At 52.6% G+C, this 20,028-nt stretch overlaps 1 protein-coding gene across 3 annotated transcripts in view; it reads right to left on the bottom strand.

The window, feature by feature from the left end:
- LOC105497977 (potassium calcium-activated channel subfamily N member 3) overlaps window positions 1-16,718 on the bottom strand; it is a 164,937-nt gene extending 148,219 nt beyond the window's left edge. Inside the window, exon 1 of one of the 3 annotated variants that reach the window (XM_011769619.3) lies at window positions 15,412-16,718. In XM_011769619.3, coding sequence (XP_011767921.2) covers window positions 15,412-16,362 — 951 coding nt within the window. In that variant the 5' untranslated portion in view covers window positions 16,363-16,718. Of the gene's footprint in view, window positions 1-14,340; window positions 15,256-15,411 lie in introns of those variants that run through there. The other 2 variants (XM_011769620.3, XM_071084621.1) reach the window with 2 other exon arrangements.
- Between the last annotated feature and the right edge of the window lie 3,310 nt (window positions 16,719-20,028).

Below are 20,028 nucleotides of genomic sequence, written 5' to 3'. Positions count from 1 at the left end.
TTTGCACTTTGGGAGGCCGAGGCAGGCAGATCACGAGGTCAGGAGATTGGGACCATCCTGGCTAACACGGTGAAACCCCATATCTACTAAAAATACAAAAAATTAGCCAGGCATTGTGGTGGGCACCTGTAGTCCCAGATACTCGGGAGGCTGAGGCAGAAGAATGGAGTGAACCTGGGAGGCAGAGCTTGCAGTGAGCCGAGATTGTGCCACTGCACTCCAGCCTGGGCGAGTGAGTCTCCGTCTCAAAAATAATAATAATAATAAATTAATTTAAAAATAAATAAAATAATATGACCATTCTCCTGTCAGAAGCCCCTGCACTCCCATCCAGAATGGTCCTAACAATTGTGATTGTTATTGATGATGACAATGATGAAAGGAAAAGAGATGTTGTTTTCCTGTTATCTAACTCTGGCTGTAAAGTGAGTCCCAACTCACTCACTTAGATCCCTTAACAGATTGGGATCTAAGACTTATCAATGCAGTGAGAAGTTGTATCTGGGAGGGAAGAAGCTCTTCATAATGCTCATCATAGCACTTATCACCATCAAATATAATACAGAATTAACTTACATAGTTTACTATCAGGTTTACCTATTAAAATGTAAATTCCTGACAGCAAAGATTTTTCTCTTTTGTGGTTTTTTTCTACCATATCATGCGTCACATAATAACATTTCAGTCAAGGTCCTGTACAATTATAATGAAACTGAAAAAATTCCTGTCACTTTGTGACATCTTGATGATCCCAAACCTGTGTCAGCCCAGGCTAATGTGTGTTTGTGTCTCAGTTTTTAACCAAAAAAAAAAATTTTGTAAGTAAAAATACATCTTTTTAAACAAATATTTCTAAAATGGAAAAAAGCTTATAGAGTAAGAATATAAAGAAAATACTTTTGTGCAATTGTATAATGTGCTTGTGTTATTACAAAAGAGTATAAAAATCTTATAAAGTGAAAAATTTGGCCAGGCACAGTGGCTCATGCCTGTCATCCCAGCACTTTGGGAGGCCAAGGCGGGTGGATCACTTGAGGTCAGGAGTTTGAGACCAGCCCGGCCTACATGGAGAAACCCCATCTCTACTAAAAATACAAACATTAGCCGGGTGTGATGGCGCATGCCTGTAATCCCAGGTACTCAGGGGGGCTGAGGCAGGAGAATTCCTTGAACCTGGGAGGTTGAAGTTGCAGTGAGCCAAGATCGTGCCACTGCACTCCATCCTGGGCTACAGAGTGAGACTCTGTCTCAAACAAAACAAACAAACAAAAATTATAGTAAGGTAAGGTTAACTTGTTATCGAAGAAAAAACTATTTGAAATAAATGTAGTTAGCCTAAGTGAACAGTGTTTCCAAAGCCTACGCTAGTGCACAGTCATGTCCTAGACCCTCACATTCACTCTCCACTCACTGGCTGACTCACCCACAGCAATCTCCAGTCCTGCAAGCTCCATTCATGGCAGGCGCCCTATACAGATATAGTATTTTGTATCCATTGTACAGTATTTCTACTGTACCTTTTCTGTGTTTAGATACATACTTGCCATTGTGTTATGACTGCCTACAGTATTCAGTACAGTAACGGGCCGTACAGGTTTGTGGCCTGGGAGCAGTAGGCTCCACCATACGGCCTTGTGTGCCGAAGGCCATGCCACCTAGTCTGTGTAAGCGCACTGCATGATGTTCGCACGATGATGAAATCGCCTAATGACACATTTCTTAGACTGTGCAACGCATGACTGTATATCCGTGGTGCCTAGAACAATACACTGGCACATAACAGGCATTCAATAACTTTGTCAAATGAATAAAATTATTTTTCCGCCTGGGCTCGCTACTCAGCTGGAAGTTTCGAAGTGCCTAGCATATGGTAGGTGCTTGACAGATGCCTACTGAACGTCAGGCTGATCTGTTAGCAGGGTCATTGGGGAAACAGAGGCAGCTTAGCTGAGTCATCCCACAGAAAGCAAAAGCAAGCGCCAAGGGTCCTTGAGTCAGACGTGGCGCCTCCTCCTGCTGCCACCCATGCTCCCTCTCCCTGCCCTGAGGGAAGCTCCCCTGAGACCAACAGCCTCAGGTACCTCGGGGAAAAGTACATTTCTTTTCCTTTCCATAGACTTTTATTCTCCTAGTGAGAAGACAAATCTGTTTCCCCTCCACCAGAAGGCCTCAAGCCACAGCTACTTACATTATAGTAATTAAATCCCTGCTGCTAGGAGGGTTCAGGAGACAAGCAGGCCTCGTGCCAAGGGCTGGCCTGCAGGGAGGAGGCAGCAGGGAGGGAGGCTGGCCAGAAGGGCCTGTCTCTCCGCTGTCTCCTGAGAGTGAGAAAATCCCCTTAGCCACTACGTCTTCACAGGCTTTCGCTTGTAGGACAGGACGATAACGCCCCCCACAGCCCACCCTGCCAACATGCACCATCCACGAGGCCCCCCTCCAGCTGGAATAGCACAGCTTTCTTCCAGTTTTCTCTGTAACTCCATCTGGTGCTCACGACCTTCCGCAGATGGCCAATGCAGGAAACATCCCCTCCTCAGGCTCCTTCTCTCACTCTCTAGATGACAAAACAGAGGCCCAGAAACCAAGCTGCCCACACCTAGCCCAGGACGCTTCTCCTCAGCTGCAACTCAGCTGGCCTTCACAGAGCGCTCCATGTGTGCCAGAAACCATGTCCCATGCCTTACAAACAGCAATCTCATTAACTCTCATGACAGCCCCAGCGGCCAGGTCAGGATTCACCCCCATGGAAACTGCGAATCAAAGCACCGAGACAGCTTCCCAAAGCCCCACGGCCTACAGTGAGTGACACAGCCAGCGCTGTACCGGAGATCTGCCCGGCGCTAAAGCCTGTTCTCCTAATGCCAGGCTAGATGGCCGGTACAGAAGAATCAGAGGATGGCCTGGGAGACAGATACGAGGGAGGATGGAAGAAGTGAGGGTGAGATGGACCTTCAGGAAACAGGAGGGAGGGGAGCAGACAGACGCATGGGACATCAAGTCTCAGGCTTGTGGGTCAAACCCAAGCCTTATGTGTGTGGCCTTGTCTCTCGCAAAGCTTACATCAGACCTGTTGCTACTTGTTCAGTGCCTGCCTCCCCCACCAGTCTGTGAGCTCCACGTCTATTTGGTGCTGAACCTCCAGAGCCAACCAGAACACGCCAGGGGATGCCCTCGTCTCATTTATTCCTCATGACACCCATTCTCATGAGAGGGAGAAAACACTGTTAACCCCATTCACAGACCTGGAGACTGAGGCACAAAGAGGTCAGTTTTCTCAATGAGGTTGCACAGCTGGGAAGCCACAGAGCTGTGGCGAGAACACTAGGACACATGCTACTGAGGGCTCGGCTGGCCCCTCCAGGGCCCACAGGAGATCCTCAGCCCCAGAGCCCAGACGGCACCTACAGCTTCAGCAAACCCCTGTATCTAAACTGACAGCACCCTCCTCCCCTCCTCCCCTCCTCCCCTCCTCCCCTCCTCCCCTCCTCCCTCCAAGAGCACAAAACATCCCCTGAGGCTCTGGGGGAGGCTGGAAGGGCAGTGAGGGTGGCACAGTAAGGGGCAGGGTGGGCAGGAGTGGAGAGCTCAGGGAGGCAAGGAGAAGCTTTTTGGCTTGGAAGAGCCCAGTCTAGGGTGTGATATGCAAAAGTGTGTCTGCTGCACAGTGTGCGGGCGTCAGAGACACTCCCCTATGTGCAAATGCGAACTCCACCACCTCCCAGCTGTGAGACCCTGGGAAAGTCACTTAACCTCTCTGAGTCTTGGATCTGTCATCTGTAGGCCGGGCGCGGTGGCTCACGCCTGTAATCCCAGCACTTTGGGAGGCCGAGACGGGCGGATCACAAGGTCAGGAGATCGAGACCATCCTGGCTAACACGGTGAAACCCCGTCTCTACTAAAAGTACAAAAAAAATTAGCCGGGCGAGGTGGCGGGCGCCTGTAGTCCCAGCTACTCGGGAGGCTGAGGTTGGAGAATGGCGTAAACCCAGGAGGCGGAGCTTGTAGTGAGCCGAGTTCGCGCCACTGCACCCCAGCCTGGGTGACAGAGCAAAGACTCCGTCTCAAAAAAAAAAAAAAAAAAAAAAGTCACTTAACCTCTCTGAGTCTTGGATCTGTCATCTGTAAAATGGGGAGAATTATATCTACCTCACAGGGTTGCTGTGAGGGCTTAATGAGATGAGGTGTGTAAACGCACATAGTAGGTCCTTAACAAATATTCTCTTCTCCTCCGCTGCCTGTCACCTCTTCACTCCTGAATAAGACCTGGTGTTGCTTTGGAGTCATTCTTATGAAAGGAAAAATAAGTTCCCATTTTATGAAAGCGGTGCATTTCCCCCAAGCTGCTGTGGACACAAGCATTATATATGATCCCATCCACCCACGAGGAAACCCTCATGACTCAACTCCATCCTAGACGTGCTCTCAGTTTGCATCAATTTCATTTCACTCTTGAGGGATCTTTCCATCGCTGGCACGTAGTGTGCACCCCGTCAGGTGTCTTCTGCCAAAATGCCCTCCTACCAGGCTCAGCACCATTACTCTCCCAGAGTAGAGGAAAGCATCTTGGCAGAGCTTAACACCAGGTCCAGCCCAGAGCAGGAGGGGCTGGGAACCCTGGGCCCAGCTGTGAGGGACCTTGTATGATCCCAAGGCCACTGAGCTCTCAGAAGAAACAACCAAAGGCAAAACCCACCACTGCCTAGCACGGACAAGAGCCCCCTGGGTGCCAGCTCTGCTCCACGTTGAATTCTCCACCTCTCCACCCACAAGAGGAATTAAAATTCCACCTCCCAGATAAACAGGCCGCCGTGCAAGGCCACACAGCTGAATAGCCAGGGTTTGAATCCAGGTCTACGGGGAAAGCCTGTGTTCTCTTAGGAAGAGCTGGTGGAGAACAACACATCTGGCTGGGGAGAGACCCCCCCCAGAGTCTGTAAGGCACAGATTCTCTGCACTCCTGCCGCCTGGAGCAGGGCTTGCCACACAGTGGGTGTTCAGGATAAGTTTCCAGAAGAGGGATGGGAAAAAGAAAAAGAGAGGAAGAACTAAAACCAGGAATTCTTAGATTCCAGCTATACCCCTGCCACTAACAATGCTGGGTAGCCTTGGACAAGTCACGTAACTTTTTTTTTTTTGAGACAAGGTCTCACTATGTTGTCCAGGCTGGTCTCGAGCTCCTGGGCTCAACCGATCCTCCTACCTCGGCCTCCCAAAGTGCTGGATTACAGGTGTGAGCCACCACATAACTTCTATGGGCCTTGGGGTCCTATAAGGAGGAGGATGGTCCTTTCCCTGCCTTCCTCACAGGGCTGGGAGGCATATGCAGAGATCATGCCCACCCAGGCTAGCACACCTGTCTGGCCAACAGAGCTTGGCCATCCAGGACAGGTATGGTGCCTCCCTGAGGAGGCCTCCCCTGCATCCTCCACCAATGCCATCCAGCTCTGAACTCCTCCAAAGGCGGTGGCTCAGCCCTGAGCAACATGCCTACCCCAAGCCCTCACCCTGGGAGAAGGTAACATCACCCATGCTGGCCGCTCCAGGCATTCCCATGTATGGGAGCTTTTTGGGGGCCAACATCTTACCCACTGGAAGACAGAAAAGAAAGAAAATAGCTAAACTCCAATTTGTTAAAATCAGAAATCTCAAAAGGGGTTTTGCTCTGCAAAACTCCCTGCTAGTGGAAGCTTGTGAGGAGACAAGCAGGTGCCAACTCAGGCAAAGGGGCTAGGAGGAGCCACCATTTGCTGGCAGCCCAGGAGCGCCCACTGCCGGACTGGCCACTTGACCAACCATTAGCAAGTGTCATCCTCCCCAGGCTAGTGGATGTCAGTCTCCACACATCCATTACAAACAGGGACAATGAGGCTCAGAGAGTTTGAGGCACAGAGCTTAAGGAAAACCAACAGTGGCAGATGGCCAGAATGAGCAAAGGCAGCCTGTCCCTGCCTCCCTGCAGGGCCCCCTCAGTTCAAAGCCACTGACAGGTCAGCAAGGTTCGATGGCTCAGGCCAGGCAACAGGTCATCTGCTTCCCCCTCCCTACATACTGGGTAACCCTGGGCAGGGCACCCACCTTTATAGATCTCTCCATCTATAACCTGAAGCAAAACACCAAACAACTGTCTTTATAGATGTTGTCTGGCAGGCCTGGTATGAGCAAGCTCTAAGGAGTAGGTGCCAGCTCAGCCCCTGCAAGGAGTGTCCTTTAAGCTGACTTTCCTGTTCATTTGACACTGAGCATCACTCCTGTCCTGTAAGAAAAATGCCCAACAAGCTGACTCAAAAATAACAGATGCCAATTTGCATATTATTTCACACATCATTTGCATGCTGTTCATTTAGTATCATCAAGGCTCTGCTCAGAATACAACTCTGGTTACCCTGCCACCAGGGCTTGTGAAAAAAATATGGCTTCCACGAAGGGCAAGCCCTAGGCACGTCCTTCCCCTGCCCAGCTGCTCTTGCTGCCTGCCCCCTGGCACCTGGCTGGGAACGTCACCCACTGCCGCAGCCCTGGCGCTCCAAGCAGGGTGAAGGGGCAGAAAGGACCTTTGGAATTCTAGGATGCACCCTGACTCGAGTCTTGAAGGGGAAATTGTGTTCTCTTGGTGACGCATCAAGCAAGCTGTAGCAATGCTTTTCTTCCCTGCTTCTGTCACAGGCCAGCTTCCCGGTTCAGCTCTTCCCGGGGCCCTGCTCTCTCAGCCTTTTTCTGCCTGGTCATCGTGTGTCCCCCTGACCTTCCTCCAGGCCTCTCAGCCTCTGGCCTGGCCCCACGGGTTTATTTTTGTTCTCTCTCCACCTGTCCGATTTGCATGTCCACACCCGGTTAGCTCTGCCCAGACCACAAATTGCTGACTGAGTGTAGAATAACTGGGCCCCATGGGGTAAGAAGGCTCCAGAAGTCCAGCCTAGGCCACCACTACAGCCCCACCCTCCAGGGAGCAGCCCACTTCCTTTCTACTCACAGATTCACCCAGCAAGATCTATCCAGAAACATGACTGGGGAGCTGGTCATGGTTGGGAGGCCATTTGACCTCATGAGAAAAGGGGCATGTTCCACACGTGCTCTCCAGGCAGGGACACCAGCTCGTCTATGGCCACCTGCAGACAGTGGAGGGGTGATGTGGGCGCACATGCCCCTCCAGTCTTGATGCTCCAGGTGGCATCTTCTAACCACCACTCTAATAAAGGCAACAGTTGCCAGCTGCTGAGACCCAGTGTGTGGCTGGCTCTGTGCTGGCTGCTTTGCTATAGCCAGTAGTTGTGATTCCCTCTTAACATTGAGGAAATACGCTTTGGGTTCACTAAGTTCCCAGAGGACACATCACTGGTGTGCCACCCAAGTCTTTTTTTTTTTTTTTGAGACAGAGTATCCCTCGGTCGCCCAGGCTGGAGTGCAGTGGTGTGATCTCAGCTTACTGCAACCTCCGCCTCCCAGGTTCAAGTGATTCTCCAGCCTCAGCCTCCTGAGTAACTGGGATTACAGGTGTGTGCCACCACGTCAGGCTAATTTTCGTATTTTTAGTAGAGATGGGATTTTGCCATGTTGGCCAGGCTGGTCTCGAGCTTCTGACCTCAGGTGATTCACCTGCCTTGGCCTCCCAAAGTGCTGGGATTACAGGAATGAGCCACCGTGCCCGGCTCCAAGAACTTAACTACCAGGCCCGGCCACCTCTGAGAAAGGATATCAGGTCTTCAGGGCCTGAGTGTGCGGAACTCTGCAGCCCTGGCAGTTACCGATGCTACCAAATATTCCATCCATCACTGCGCCCTCGCCCTGGGCCTGTGTTCACTGCTGCCCAAAGCCTCTCCTGACGAGACAGTATCTTCTGTCCTCCCTACATGCCCCTGTGCGCACCACACAGCAGCAATCCGAAGCCGTCCTCACGCCCGCTCTGTTCCTTACACACTCGGCCCCCTCTCCCCGGACTTCTCACACTCAGAATTGAGCCCCTGCCCGGGCCCCTCCCATCCTGGCTTGTCTAGTCTTTCAGGGACCCCCCAACCCCTTACAGGGAATCCACCCAGCATCCCCAGTCTGAGTCACTGTCTCCTTCCTCAGTCCTCCCAAGCACCAACACCATAAACCACCGCCCACCTGGGATGGATGCCATCTGGGTGCTGCCTGACACCCCTGAGAACAGGACTCTCGGGACAGTGGCTGCTCATCCTTGTGATGAAACATGATCTGGAATCGGATTGCAAAGCCTCAGCACAGGAAGGGAGTTCAGCTCCTGCTTTAAGGCCAGAGAAACGAGACCCAAAGAGGAGAAGGGACTTGACAAAAGATCACACAACAAGCTGGAAGCAAGAGGCAGAAGCACCTCCTGAGGGGCTCAAAGCAGAGACAGGCCTTTTCCCAGCACTCAGTGCCCACGACAGAGCTCAACAGAGGCATGAGGCACAGACAGGGACGCAGGAAAATGGGACTCAAGAATGAAGAAGAAACTTCTAGAACCAGGAATGGAGAAACCCTTCAAGGTCCCTCACTCAAATCCCCAGCAGAAGTTTGTGGTGGGATTTGGAATAAGGAAACCAGAGGTGCACTGAGACCTGAGCTCTCATTCTAGAACCATCTCTCCTGAGATGGGCACCTGGAGCGAGTCACTGAACCCTGGGAACCCTGTGCAGCCGAGTTTTCTCATCCCTGAGATAGTTGGTCATCATGAGCCCTGGGCCAGCCATCGTGAGGGTCATGAAGGACCCAGGGATGAAAATGCCTTGTAAGATGTAAAATGCTGAGCTCATGTGACTGTCCCCTGATAAACAGCCACACAGCCAGTGCTGGAGGAAAAGGGCAGCCTAAAAGAAGAGCAAAGCAGAGGTGAGGGGTGAGAGAGCTGTGTATGGACATGTCCAGTCAGGTCTAGGGGTCCTGCTGGCCCTCCAGGGGTGGAGGGTGGGAGTGCTAGGGGCTGTGGCAGGAGCTTTTGCAGGATGGGCTTTCATTTTCCCTGTAATCCCCACACCTACCCACCTCACAGCCTGCCCGGTATCACCCTGAGGGCAGCAGCACCAGACTCCAGAGAGGAGGCATCAAGAACTGACCTTGGGCCAGTCCACAATCTCACCCTGATCCTAGGCTACCCCGGGGGCCCACACTTGCCCTTGTCACCCCTCCAGCACTGTCTTCTCCAGGTCCTGCGCTGGCATCTCCTGCCCTCCATCGAGCCCTTCCTGCCCAGCTCGTGGTAAAGTTCCTCCTGTCCCAACATTTTGCATCACAGGTCTCAGGGCCATAAACTCAATTTGTCTGTTTTAAGGATATGGGCAATCTAACCAGCAGCAGCAGGCACGGGAAAGGATATGACCTCGGGAGCTAAACGGGCCTGGGTTCTTATCTCAGCGCCACCACCACCAGCGTGTCAGCGTGGCCCGGTGACTTCATCTACACAGGGGGCGGTGAGCACGACCTGCTCCTCGTACTCCCAGGTGTAATGCAAAGCCAGCCCAGCGCTCAGCAAATGGTCCTTGCCTTCCCCTCTCCTGTCACTCAGCAACATCCCGGCCAGCCCAGCTGAAGTGCTGGGCGACCAGAAAGTAGCGTGGTCCCTGCCCCCAGCCGCTCCTCCCCTCCTTTCCCTCAGATCCCAGCTGAGCACCTGGGGGTGGAATGACAGGGTCGGGGGAGGGGACACTTAAAAACCCATTCGCCTCCTCCGGACTTTCCTCACCTGAAGAAAAGGCACTAGAATTTTCCTCCCCACAGCTCCTGGGAACAGCACAGTCTCAGAATTCCCCACCCTCATTATTTAAAGAGGAATACGTGGCTTGCTTTCTTGCTCTCCCTTTGGGGTTTTGAAAGAAAGAGAAGAAAAAGAACTACGAATGAACGTGCTGGTCTCCCTGTCACTGAGCTGAGTAAAGTGGTATTTCATCAGTATATAGCCGCCCCTCACAACCCCCGCACACACTCATTTTCTCCCCCAAATGTGCTTCACAAATAACTGCAACAGAACTGAAGCACTCTATTCTGATCTTACATTTCCATCCAGGCCCCGGATTCTCTACAGAGGTTACTCAAATTTCTTTTCATTTTGATTTTCTGTACCTTACATTTTTTAAAGCAGATCTTTTGGCCATGGCCTTACAAATTCCTCTTTCTGAAAGTGCAATAAGAGAAATGCGAGGCCATCAGATGGCTTTCTAGTTAGGCTATGCAGGAGATAAATGCCCCAGTCAGAATGCCCCTGGCCAAGCACCCGGGTAACGCTGCCTGTGGGGAAGGGAAGTCCGGATGTGTGATGAAGTCTTTCCCCAGGGCAGTTATAAATAGTGTGATGACACGCAAAGGAGAAGCATATATAAAAAGTTAGCTGTCTCCCTGTGGGTTACAAATGTTTGACTCATTTACAGACTGTCCACAAAGATTATAAATAAAGTCACCACCACCCTAGGGCGGGCGGCAGAGAAGGCCATTTTCACGCTGTCAGAGGCCATTTTCACGCTCGCCCTCCTGTGGGCCGACACACTCAGTGTGACCTGTGAAGTCAAAATGTGTGCCTAGGGCCCTCAGCAGCGGGCTCACAGGCTCTCAACCAGTCTCCTGCCTTCTGCATCCTGGTCCTGCAGGTCACCCCACAGGGAGGGTCCATGGAAAGGGCTGGAAAGGATTTATCCTACTCCTACTTTTCCACCATGGCCTGAAACGCAGGCACCAGCACCCAGAGGCATCTTCTCAAAAATACCAGGACACTGTGACAGCCAACAACCTATCCCAAAACAGCACCTGGGTCCAAAGAGAAGGTGCAGAGCCACTTGGCCAGCCACGCCTGGGCTGCTGCTCTGCCCTTCTGCAGACAGGGCTTCTGTGACCAGGGAGAGCAGAGGATCAGAACTGGAACCAGTGATACTACTCAGCCATTTGGTCTGGAGGCTGGGGATGGACTCCCGGACCTCTTTGAGGTCTGCAAAGAGACAGACAAGTTGGCCTTGGCCTAAGAGAATAGCCTTGGCCATTCTCTTTAAAGAGTGAACGGCCAGAGGACCAGGCTCCCCTGGGCATGCGGAGAAGCCTGTGCCACCAGGGCGGCCTCCCATGAGGTTGTCTGAAGAAAGAGTAACTAGAGGTGGGTAAAGAAGCCACCATGGGAGCAGACAGGGCAACCCAGATAAGCACCTTCACACCAGCTCCTCTCTGCCACCTGGGTTACCCCAGCAACGAGACCAGGCAGGGGCAGCAGAGAGGAGCAGAGGGGCAGGACGTCGGTGGGGCAGGCGAGACAGGGCCATGGTGGGGGAGCGGGCAGAGGAGTGGTTCTGCCTGGGAGGAGAGATGCAGACTAGCTTCGAGGCCAGGCATGGGGAAGTGGCTGGAGGTTGTACAGACTGGTGGGAAAGAAGAGCCGCGCTGCCGCACCAGCACCCTCCAGCCTCCCTGAGACGATCCCGCAGTCCAACGCCTGAGGTCCTGAGAAATGAGGCCCATGGGTGCCTTGCCAGCCACACAGAGGTACCAGCTCAGCCACCAACATGATGTCAGAGCCAGGGTGGTGAAGTCACAGCCTGGGGAAAGGGGAGGGCAGCCAGGCCTTTCCCCTCCCTAATTCTTTCTGAACCCAGGGAAGAGAGCATAGAGGTAATTTAATGCAATGGAGTGGGTGTGTCCCAAACCAGCTCTAAAAGAAAATAAAGAACACCAAGAAGGACTTCACAGGTCCTTGCTGCTCTATCCGGGTGGCACTGATAGGTAGAGATGGCGTGACTAAGACTCTCAACAGAATCTCTAGACCAGGCCTCGTCACAATGTCTAAGCCTTCAGAGAGTAAACCTGCCTATTAAAAAAAAAAAAAAAAAAAAAAAGGGACTCCTCATTTGGTTCAAGGGTCACCTGGTACCTTTAGGAGCCTATTGGGGCCATCTCAGGCATCTCTCTGCCATTTGATCTCATGTCCCAGGCATAATAATGAGAAGCTCCCCTCTTATCTGAGCTCACCCAGGAATCAAGCCCCACCTCCCTGCTCCATGCTGATGCCTCCTAGCAGAGCTTCCTTCCAACATCAGCACCTACAGGCCTGTGAGGCGGGAGCTGGGGATGTTCTGTCCCGGTTGCTCAACCCCCTCACACTGGCTCCCATTTGCATTAACTGAACATGCTCGGGGCACATGCCACCCTCCTTTTCAAGAGACCCAGGTCTGCATGATAAGTTGCTCCCCCAGCAACAGGCACCCACCAAACATAGGTAAACAGCAAGGCCACAACCCCACGGGAAAAAAGGCAGAGAACTTCAGAAAGCAGCAGCTCAGGCACAAGGTTAGTTAATCTTCAATCACTTGGGGAAAAATCCCCTCCCAAGAGCCTTTGAGTGGGAGCTGCCATTGGCAGGGCAGAATTACCTAATCTGCCTGGTACCCCTGAGGCTGCCTCATCCATCCGCCTGCCCCCAGACTCGTCAGCAGGGCCAACCAGGCACACAAAACTCTCCAGCAAAAGACTGTCACCCATCCCTCCCCAGGATCCATGGAATATCCCTGAGCTCTCCTGGGCTGTGACTCCTCATCTTACCCAGACTATGGAGGAGAAGAGACCAGTTCCTCCATGAAACTGGGACACAGATATTCATCTCCCCCCAAGAACAGACCATGTTTAAAGGTGGTCTCTAGTCAGACCCAGTCCCTTCTCAGAACTTCTTCCCTCCCAGATACAACTTCTCACTCCATTGACAAGTCTTAGATCCCAATCTGTTAAGGCCCCAACTCATTTTATAGCCAGAATTAGATAACAGGAAAAAGACATCTCCTTTCCTCTCATCATTGTCATCATCAATAACAATCACCATAGGTCCCATTTGTTGAGCAGGCAGATATGTGCCTTACATGTCTCTAATTTAATTCTCCCTCCTCGACAGCTGGGGAAACAGGCTCGCTAAAGCTCCGTGACTTACCCAAGATCACACAAATAGTAGTGGCAGAGCTGGGATTCCAACTCTGGCCCAGTTCCTTGAAACCATCCCATTTGCCACCAGGAGAGAGGGTGTCTACAGGGCCTGGTACACAGGAGACACCCAGAAAATACTTGTTCCATAAATGACTCAAAACCTGGATGGCCAGTGCAGGGATGGGTGAGTGGGTGAGCAAGTTCAATGAACTCTGCTTATCTCAGGAGCAGCTCCAAGGCACACAGGAAGTGGCAACTGAGGCAAGAAGGACCTCTCAGCTGCTGTCCCCTCGGTGCACGCCACTGCTGCTATGAGGGTCCGTGATTCAGAAATGGGGGAAGCCAGGCACCTCAGGTGGCCTCCCCCTTCATTCACCTAAAATCTGCCTTCCGCATCTCTGGGAAAGCCCCTTTCCCTGAGTTCCCCCTCAGGGTTGGCACCTGCCTCAGGCAGGGAAGAGGGGCCGATCCTGAAGAGTGGTGACCCTCCCGTCACATTAAGACAAATGTGCATAGATCCTGTGCACAGCCACTGCCTCTGGGAAGAGCCATTTCCTTAAGAACTCTGACCACAGTGTCACTGAAAGAGAAGATGCTGCGGTTGCCCCTTCCCCACACCCCCCTTGCATTGGGGCCTTCATCAGTTTTCCCCAGCAAGGGCCCCTGATCTCCAAGGGAGGACTGGAGAGAGCCAGGGCTGTGACCAGGGCAGCTGCCAGCCCTGGTGAGGCTGCCGGCCCCATCTCCTGGAGCGCCCAGCAGGAAAGGCGGTTCTGAGAAGGCAGCGAGCAGAAGGACCCGCAGACGCAAAGGCTCATTACAGGGAATGACTAAGTGAGCTGCGATTCCAGGGGAAACCCCACTCGCTTCTGCTCGCTGAGACGCTCATCCTTGAGCTATTTTGACTAAGGCGGCTTCCAGGTGCTGCCCTCCGCTGGGGCAGCCCACTGACAGCAACCGGGTTGCTGGAGGACCCTCTGCCTGGAAGTCTTGGTCCTGGCTATTCAGGTCGTCTGACAGGTCTGCCCCACCCGTTTCCAGGGCGGGAAAGTCTGCCCATCCCCGGTTAAAGCGAGATGCTGGGAATGGGGGAAATCCGATCAGCACCTCCTAGGTTTTTGCGGCTGGATTTCAATAAGGAATGTGACAGTCTCGCAGCAGCTGTGCCCTGCCTGAAACAAGCTCTATTTGAAACCTCCAACAGCTGAACCCCTCCCAGCTACGCGCTGGCCAGCCCGGCCAGCCACCCCCTGCCCCAAATGACAAATAAATAGAAAAATCCAAGCAACAAGCAGGCGCATGCATACGTACACACATTACACACATATACACACACACACCAACAAATTGGGGGTGGGGGTATCGTGGAGCCACTTGTCCACTGATTCCCAGGTCTCCAAGCCTTCCAGCCCACAGCAGGAGAGCTCCCCGGCAAGCAGAGCATCGGCAGAAACCCACCTTCCTCCATCTCCATTCCCTCTGGGAGGGAAACCCCCTCCTCCGTCTTGGGGCTGGACTGAGAGGCTGGAGCAGTGGGGCCAGCTCCCCCCTAAAGCCAGTGCCTGCTGTTCTCCATCCGGGCGCGCACTCACACACACACTCATCTTTATTTATCCCAAGGAGAAGGAGTTGAGGTGGGAGGGGAGAACTGGGGCTGAGCTGGGGCGCGGGCTCGCGGGGACCGCCTGGCAAGCCCTGTCATCCCATCCCAAGGAGAGGTGCTCCCCCAGCTGATGCCAAGGCGGCGCCCAGCTGCTCTGCCCAGGTAACACCTGTAGCCATTTTATCAGGAGATGTTTACAAAGCAGCAGCAGGTTTATTCTGAGTCCTCTCTCCTGAGGGAAAGGACCACTGATTTCCTCCACCTATATTTTTACCCCATGCCCTCAGGAGACACAGGTCATGAATGGTTTTCTGTTTTGCCTGAGTGTTTCTGAGAAGAGGAGGGAAATAGAAACTTGGGAAGAGAGGAAGAAGACAGGGAGAGAAGGGACTTGGGCAATGGTATGGAATCCCCACCCCCCACCCAGACATTTATTTCTTTTTTATCCTCAGGAAAATGGAGTGGAGCAGGGAGGGGAGGAAAGAAGGGGAAGTCGCAGGAACTGGCAAACACATCAAGGCAGAGTGTAATTAATTGGTGCGTTAAGCTGCTGGGTTATGCTTTAGTACCAGTGAGCCAGGAGGAAAAGGGATTTCTCAGAAGGGATTATTTAATCCTCCCTAACAGAAAGTCTGCAAATTAGACACAGTGTGTGGGGATGTCCCCTACCCCCCAAAGGAAGCGAGGAATGAATTCTCCCGGGATCAAGAAGGAAAACCACGGGAAGTTAGAGTGTTCAATATAACTGAGCAAGCGCCTCTCACCACCACCACCACCTCTCTCTCCCAGTCTCCCTCCCAATCTCTCTCAATCTCTCTCTCTCTCTCTCTCTCAATCTCTCTCTTTCAATCCCCCTCTCTCAATCCCTCTCTTGCTACCTACATATTCCTTTTGTTCAAGGTATAAAGAGAAACCACAGCCCCTACCTTTGAGTACAAACCCCAAGAGAGCTCGGTCTCTATCACCATAACAACAATTCCAAACATCCCAAAAATCAGAGCATAGTCACTCAGTCGCTTTCTCTTTTCAAACAGGGCCCTCCTGTGTCCCAGCTTATAGCCAATGTTTTGGTTTTTCCGCTTGTTGGCTTTGGGGAAGGTGGTGCTGCTGGCGGTGGTGCCGGCATGCTGGTGGTTGTGGGTGGCATTAGGGTGATGGAGCAGGGTCTGGTGGGCATGGTTGTCCTCCCGGGAGGAGATGACGATCTCCGGGGGGTTGCTAGGACTGAAAAGCTGGAGGGGTTGGCCCTCAGTCTCCGCCTCGATGAGGTTCCTCCGGGAGGCGCTGAGGCGGCTGAGGGGCTTCATGACCCCACCGCTATACTTGCAGGAGCTCATGGCGATCTCCGTGAAGGGGTTGCTGTCCCGCCGGTGCACCAGGGGGCTGGCCTGCCGGTGCCGGCTGCCTCCGCCAGGCCCACTTGTAGCTGTGGAACTTGGAGAGTGGCCAAGCAAGTGGTCATTGAGATTGAGCTGGCTGCCTTGCCTGGAGGAAGGGTGGAGGATGGCGGTGGAGTTGGACGAAGGGGGGGGCCTGAAAGCGGTGGGAGAGGAGTGCAGCAGGCCAGGGTGGACGGGCTGGCTCTGGAGTTGGGCAAGCTGAGACAGGGGATGCGGTGGCTGCTGCTGCTGCTGCTGCTGCTGCTGCTGCTGCTGCTGCTGCTGCTGTTGCTGCTGCTGCTGAAGCTGCGGAGGCTGAGGCTGCAGCGAGGGTCCCAGGGGCTGCTGGGGGGCTGCTGGTGGCGCTGGCGGTGGTGGCTGCTGCTGCTGCTGTTGCTGCTGCTGCTGCTGCTCATCCCCAGAGGATGGACAGGGGCACTTGGGGTCTTCATCCAGGTCCCCCACCCCAGAGTCATGGAAGTGCCCAGAAGTGTCCATCTTGGGGCCTGGCTGTATTCCCTGCAGCACAAGCCCCCACCCCAAAGCCACCCTCGCTCCAAAGATGTCCTCAAAGAAAGCCAGGCATCCAATCTCCCCCACCAGTGTCTTGGCTCCAGTCCTCTCTCTTTGGCTTGCTTCGGTTCTCTGGGGCTGCCTGGAGTCCAGACGCTGCCACTCAAGAATGCATTGTATTGGGCAGGGAGGGAGAGCAGGAGGGGAGCTTGGAGAAAGAAGAGGGGGTGAAAGAACTCTCCCAGGAGGTGGTCCTCTAGGAGCGTGTGAGGCCAGGATCAGCTTCACTCCTCGCTGGCTCAATAGCTTCGCTCGCCTCCTCCTGCCACTGTTACATTGTAAGCCAAGCCCACTTATTAGCAGCTGGTCTCATTGGCTTGGCTTAACTCTCCAACCTCCTCCTAGCTCCGCCCCCCGCATAGGCTCCTCCCCAGAGGAGGGGCCTGGCGTCCTCGTCTCCGGCCCCAGTGGCTGCGCAGCGAGGGCTGGGAACTGTAGTTTTTGCTCCCCGACCCCGGAGCTGAGCCACTGTCCTCTTTCCTCTGACAGGTATGGCCACAACCCGCAAGCCCACGGCGATAAGGGATGTTCGCTCACGCTGGGCGATGGGGAGGAGGGACAGAAGGCCTCCGAAGGAAGGGAGGTGTGCACCCTGATGAGGGGGCAGACGGAGGGGAAGGCAAACATTTATTAACCACCAGGGTTTACGAGAGGTTGTTTCACATATATTATCCGGATACATTCTTCAAACACCCAAGGAGGTGGGCAGTATGGTCTCATTTACAAAGCCTCATGCTTAGAGATGTTGAGTAACAACGTCAAGGTCACAGAAGCAGGGGGGATCCACGCCTCCTAACACTGGGTGGATAAACTCACCTACCATTGATTGAGTGCCTACGCCGCGTGTTCAGGCACCTCTCTGTTATTTCCAACCCTCACATCAACCCCACGAAAATGATGTCATCACTCTCCTTTTACAGATGAAAATTGGAAGAAGAAGAAGGAGGAGGAGGAGGAGAAGAAGGAGAGAAAGGAAAGGGGAAAAAACACTCAAACACTCAAACATAGATACGTAACTTGTCAGATGTCACCCCGCTTGTAATTAAAGGTGCTGGGATTTGAACTTAGTCAGTCTGACCCTACAGATCCTATACTGTCTCCCAGGATGCATTTCCACTATGATACTCAGTACAAAGTGGTTGTTCAATAAATATTGTTCAAATGTTGGATAGGGGAAAAACCAGAGAAGCTGCTGAGGAAGAACTGGCCTCTCCAAAGCAGGGTGTGTGAAGTGGACCATGGCTCCAGCCCTTTCCCTAACAGCTGGGCATGGAGTCACAGGGCGATCTGGCAGGAAGACTGAAGATTCCCCCCCCATGGTCATTCCCTGCCTGATTTGTCCCATGGGGCTCTGAGAGTCAGAGCTAGGAACAGCTGCTGGCTTCCCAGGTTCAGCATCATCATCAAGCATTTATTAAGCTCCCACTGTGTGCAGAGGGGGTTCCAAAGGATGGGACCAGAGCTGAATTCATTTTCATTTCTAACCACAGCAGCATTAGGAATCAGAAAGGAAGTCACCAAGAGGGAATTCCCCCAGCACACCTGGGGTTTTAAAAGGCAGGCCTCTTCCTCTCTGGCTCTTGATTCCCCATCACCCTTTGGCCTCTGTGCAGCTCCCTCCCTAGATGGGAAGAGGAAAGGGTAGGAGATCCATGCACACATACACAGACACACACTCAGAAAACATGTAAGCAAGTGGACACACATGCACGTGTGTACATGGTTGTGTGCACACACTAGCCCATGCACACACACATGCACACATATACACATAGGAAACTTCTAAAGCAGCTCTCCTGACTGGTAAGCAGCAAGTGTCCAGGTCAGGGAGGGACAGAGCTCCCCCCAGATGAGCCCAGAGTCCCCTCTGTATATCAGTTCTCACCTCTTCAGTCCCCCATTAACCCTGAGATTGAGAGCCAAATATTACTTGTAATACAAGCCACAACCCCAGATACCTGACAATTGCTCTTGCACAATAATCTTGATTCTGGTCAGGCGTGGTGGCTCATGCTTATAATCCCAGCACTTTGGGAGCCCAAGGCATGAGGATTGATTGAAGCCAGGAGTTCAAGACCAGCCTGGACAACATAGCAAAACCCAGACACTACAAAATTTTTTAAATTAGCTGGACATGGTGGCGAGTGCCTGTAGTCCAGCTACCCAGGAGGCTGAGGGAGGAGGACTGCTTGAGCCCAAGAGTTTGAGGCTACAGTGAGCTGTGATAGTGCCACCACATTTCAGCCCAGGTGGCAGAGCATTACCCTGTCTCTAAAAAAAAATAAAATATAAAATAATAATCTTGATTCTTATTATTATCAATGACATAGTCATTCCCCCTGGCCTCAGATGCAAGCCTGGGGTCTCATGTGTTTTCCCATGACCAGGCCCTCTAGCACCCACCCCCAACCCCTTCAGCATCCTCTGCCTTCCCTGCCCTTCCCTTCCGTATTCCTGATTTCTCTCCCACTCCTCCATCCCCAAACAGAGCCACCTGCTTGGTTCAAGGCTCCAGATCACATACTTAGATTTAATTATCTTCTAATAAATTATCATGAATATGTTGTTAGTAGCAAAAATGTGCTGTTCTTGTTGGTTTTTTAGTGCTGGATACAGTTTCTGGGCTGTGAAAAATCAATTTTGGAGAACAGACTCCAGGCCTGGGTATTTCTGTACTCACTCCACCCCCATAAGCTGCCTTCTGCCTCAGCTAACCTTTCTGGCCAGACTCTTGCCTCCAGTTCTCCTGGCGGTGCCAGTGGGATCCAAATGGGACCTATCAGAACATGTCCTGCCATCATGGATGAGGATGAGAGATAGCTTGGGTAGAGCCCTAACTATGCCAGCACCAAAGATCAGTGGTTATCTGGAAATGGGCTGCAACTTGACAGCTGATGCCACTGAGCCAGCTCATGCCCCTTATTACGGCTATCCTGTCATGAACAGGAGGAGGAGGAGGAGGACAGTCATGTTTAAAGCTTGGGCTCAAGTGTCAGACTGCCCAGGCTGGACCCCTTCTCTGCCACAGGGATGGCTGTGTGACCACAGGCAAGATGACCTTCTGATCATCCATATACATCTCTTCCTAACTCCACAGTGACGTCACATTAGCAGCTTGAAATCAGTCACGATCAGAGTATTTACACCACAGAAATTGGCTAACACTGTAAATTAGAGCTTATGTTTTCCTGGAAGCCACTTGCTACACCTTTTCCTAGCTGTTCAACATTTATTGGCACATTACTGCTTCCTATACCCTTATATACAGGTTGTGCACTCCACCCTCTGCCTTCCTTCTCACCAGCACAAGCTTTGCCACTCGCCCACTATGTGACCAATTGCTTATCTTCTCAGGCCTTCAATTTCCTTAGTTCCAGTGAGAGCACCGGCCAAGTACTTTGTAACTGTCAAGCACCAACAGGTTAGTGAATAAGCTGGGAGCTCTCAACCACAGGGCCTGATCACGTCAGGTTTTCCACACTGCCCTCCTCTTGCACCGCACTCAGGCGTCTTCCCGCTGTTGCTGCCTGTTCAAAGCCCCACTGTTGAAAAGCCCTCAATGCTTCCCTTGGCCCCCAGCCACAACCGTGT

Source organism: Macaca nemestrina, chromosome 1, assembly GCF_043159975.1.
Source record: "Macaca nemestrina isolate mMacNem1 chromosome 1, mMacNem.hap1, whole genome shotgun sequence".
NCBI classification, from domain to species: Eukaryota; Metazoa; Chordata; class Mammalia; order Primates; family Cercopithecidae; genus Macaca; species Macaca nemestrina.
Note: the sequence above shows the minus strand (reverse complement) of the source record. Positions and strands in the feature narration are given on the sequence as shown.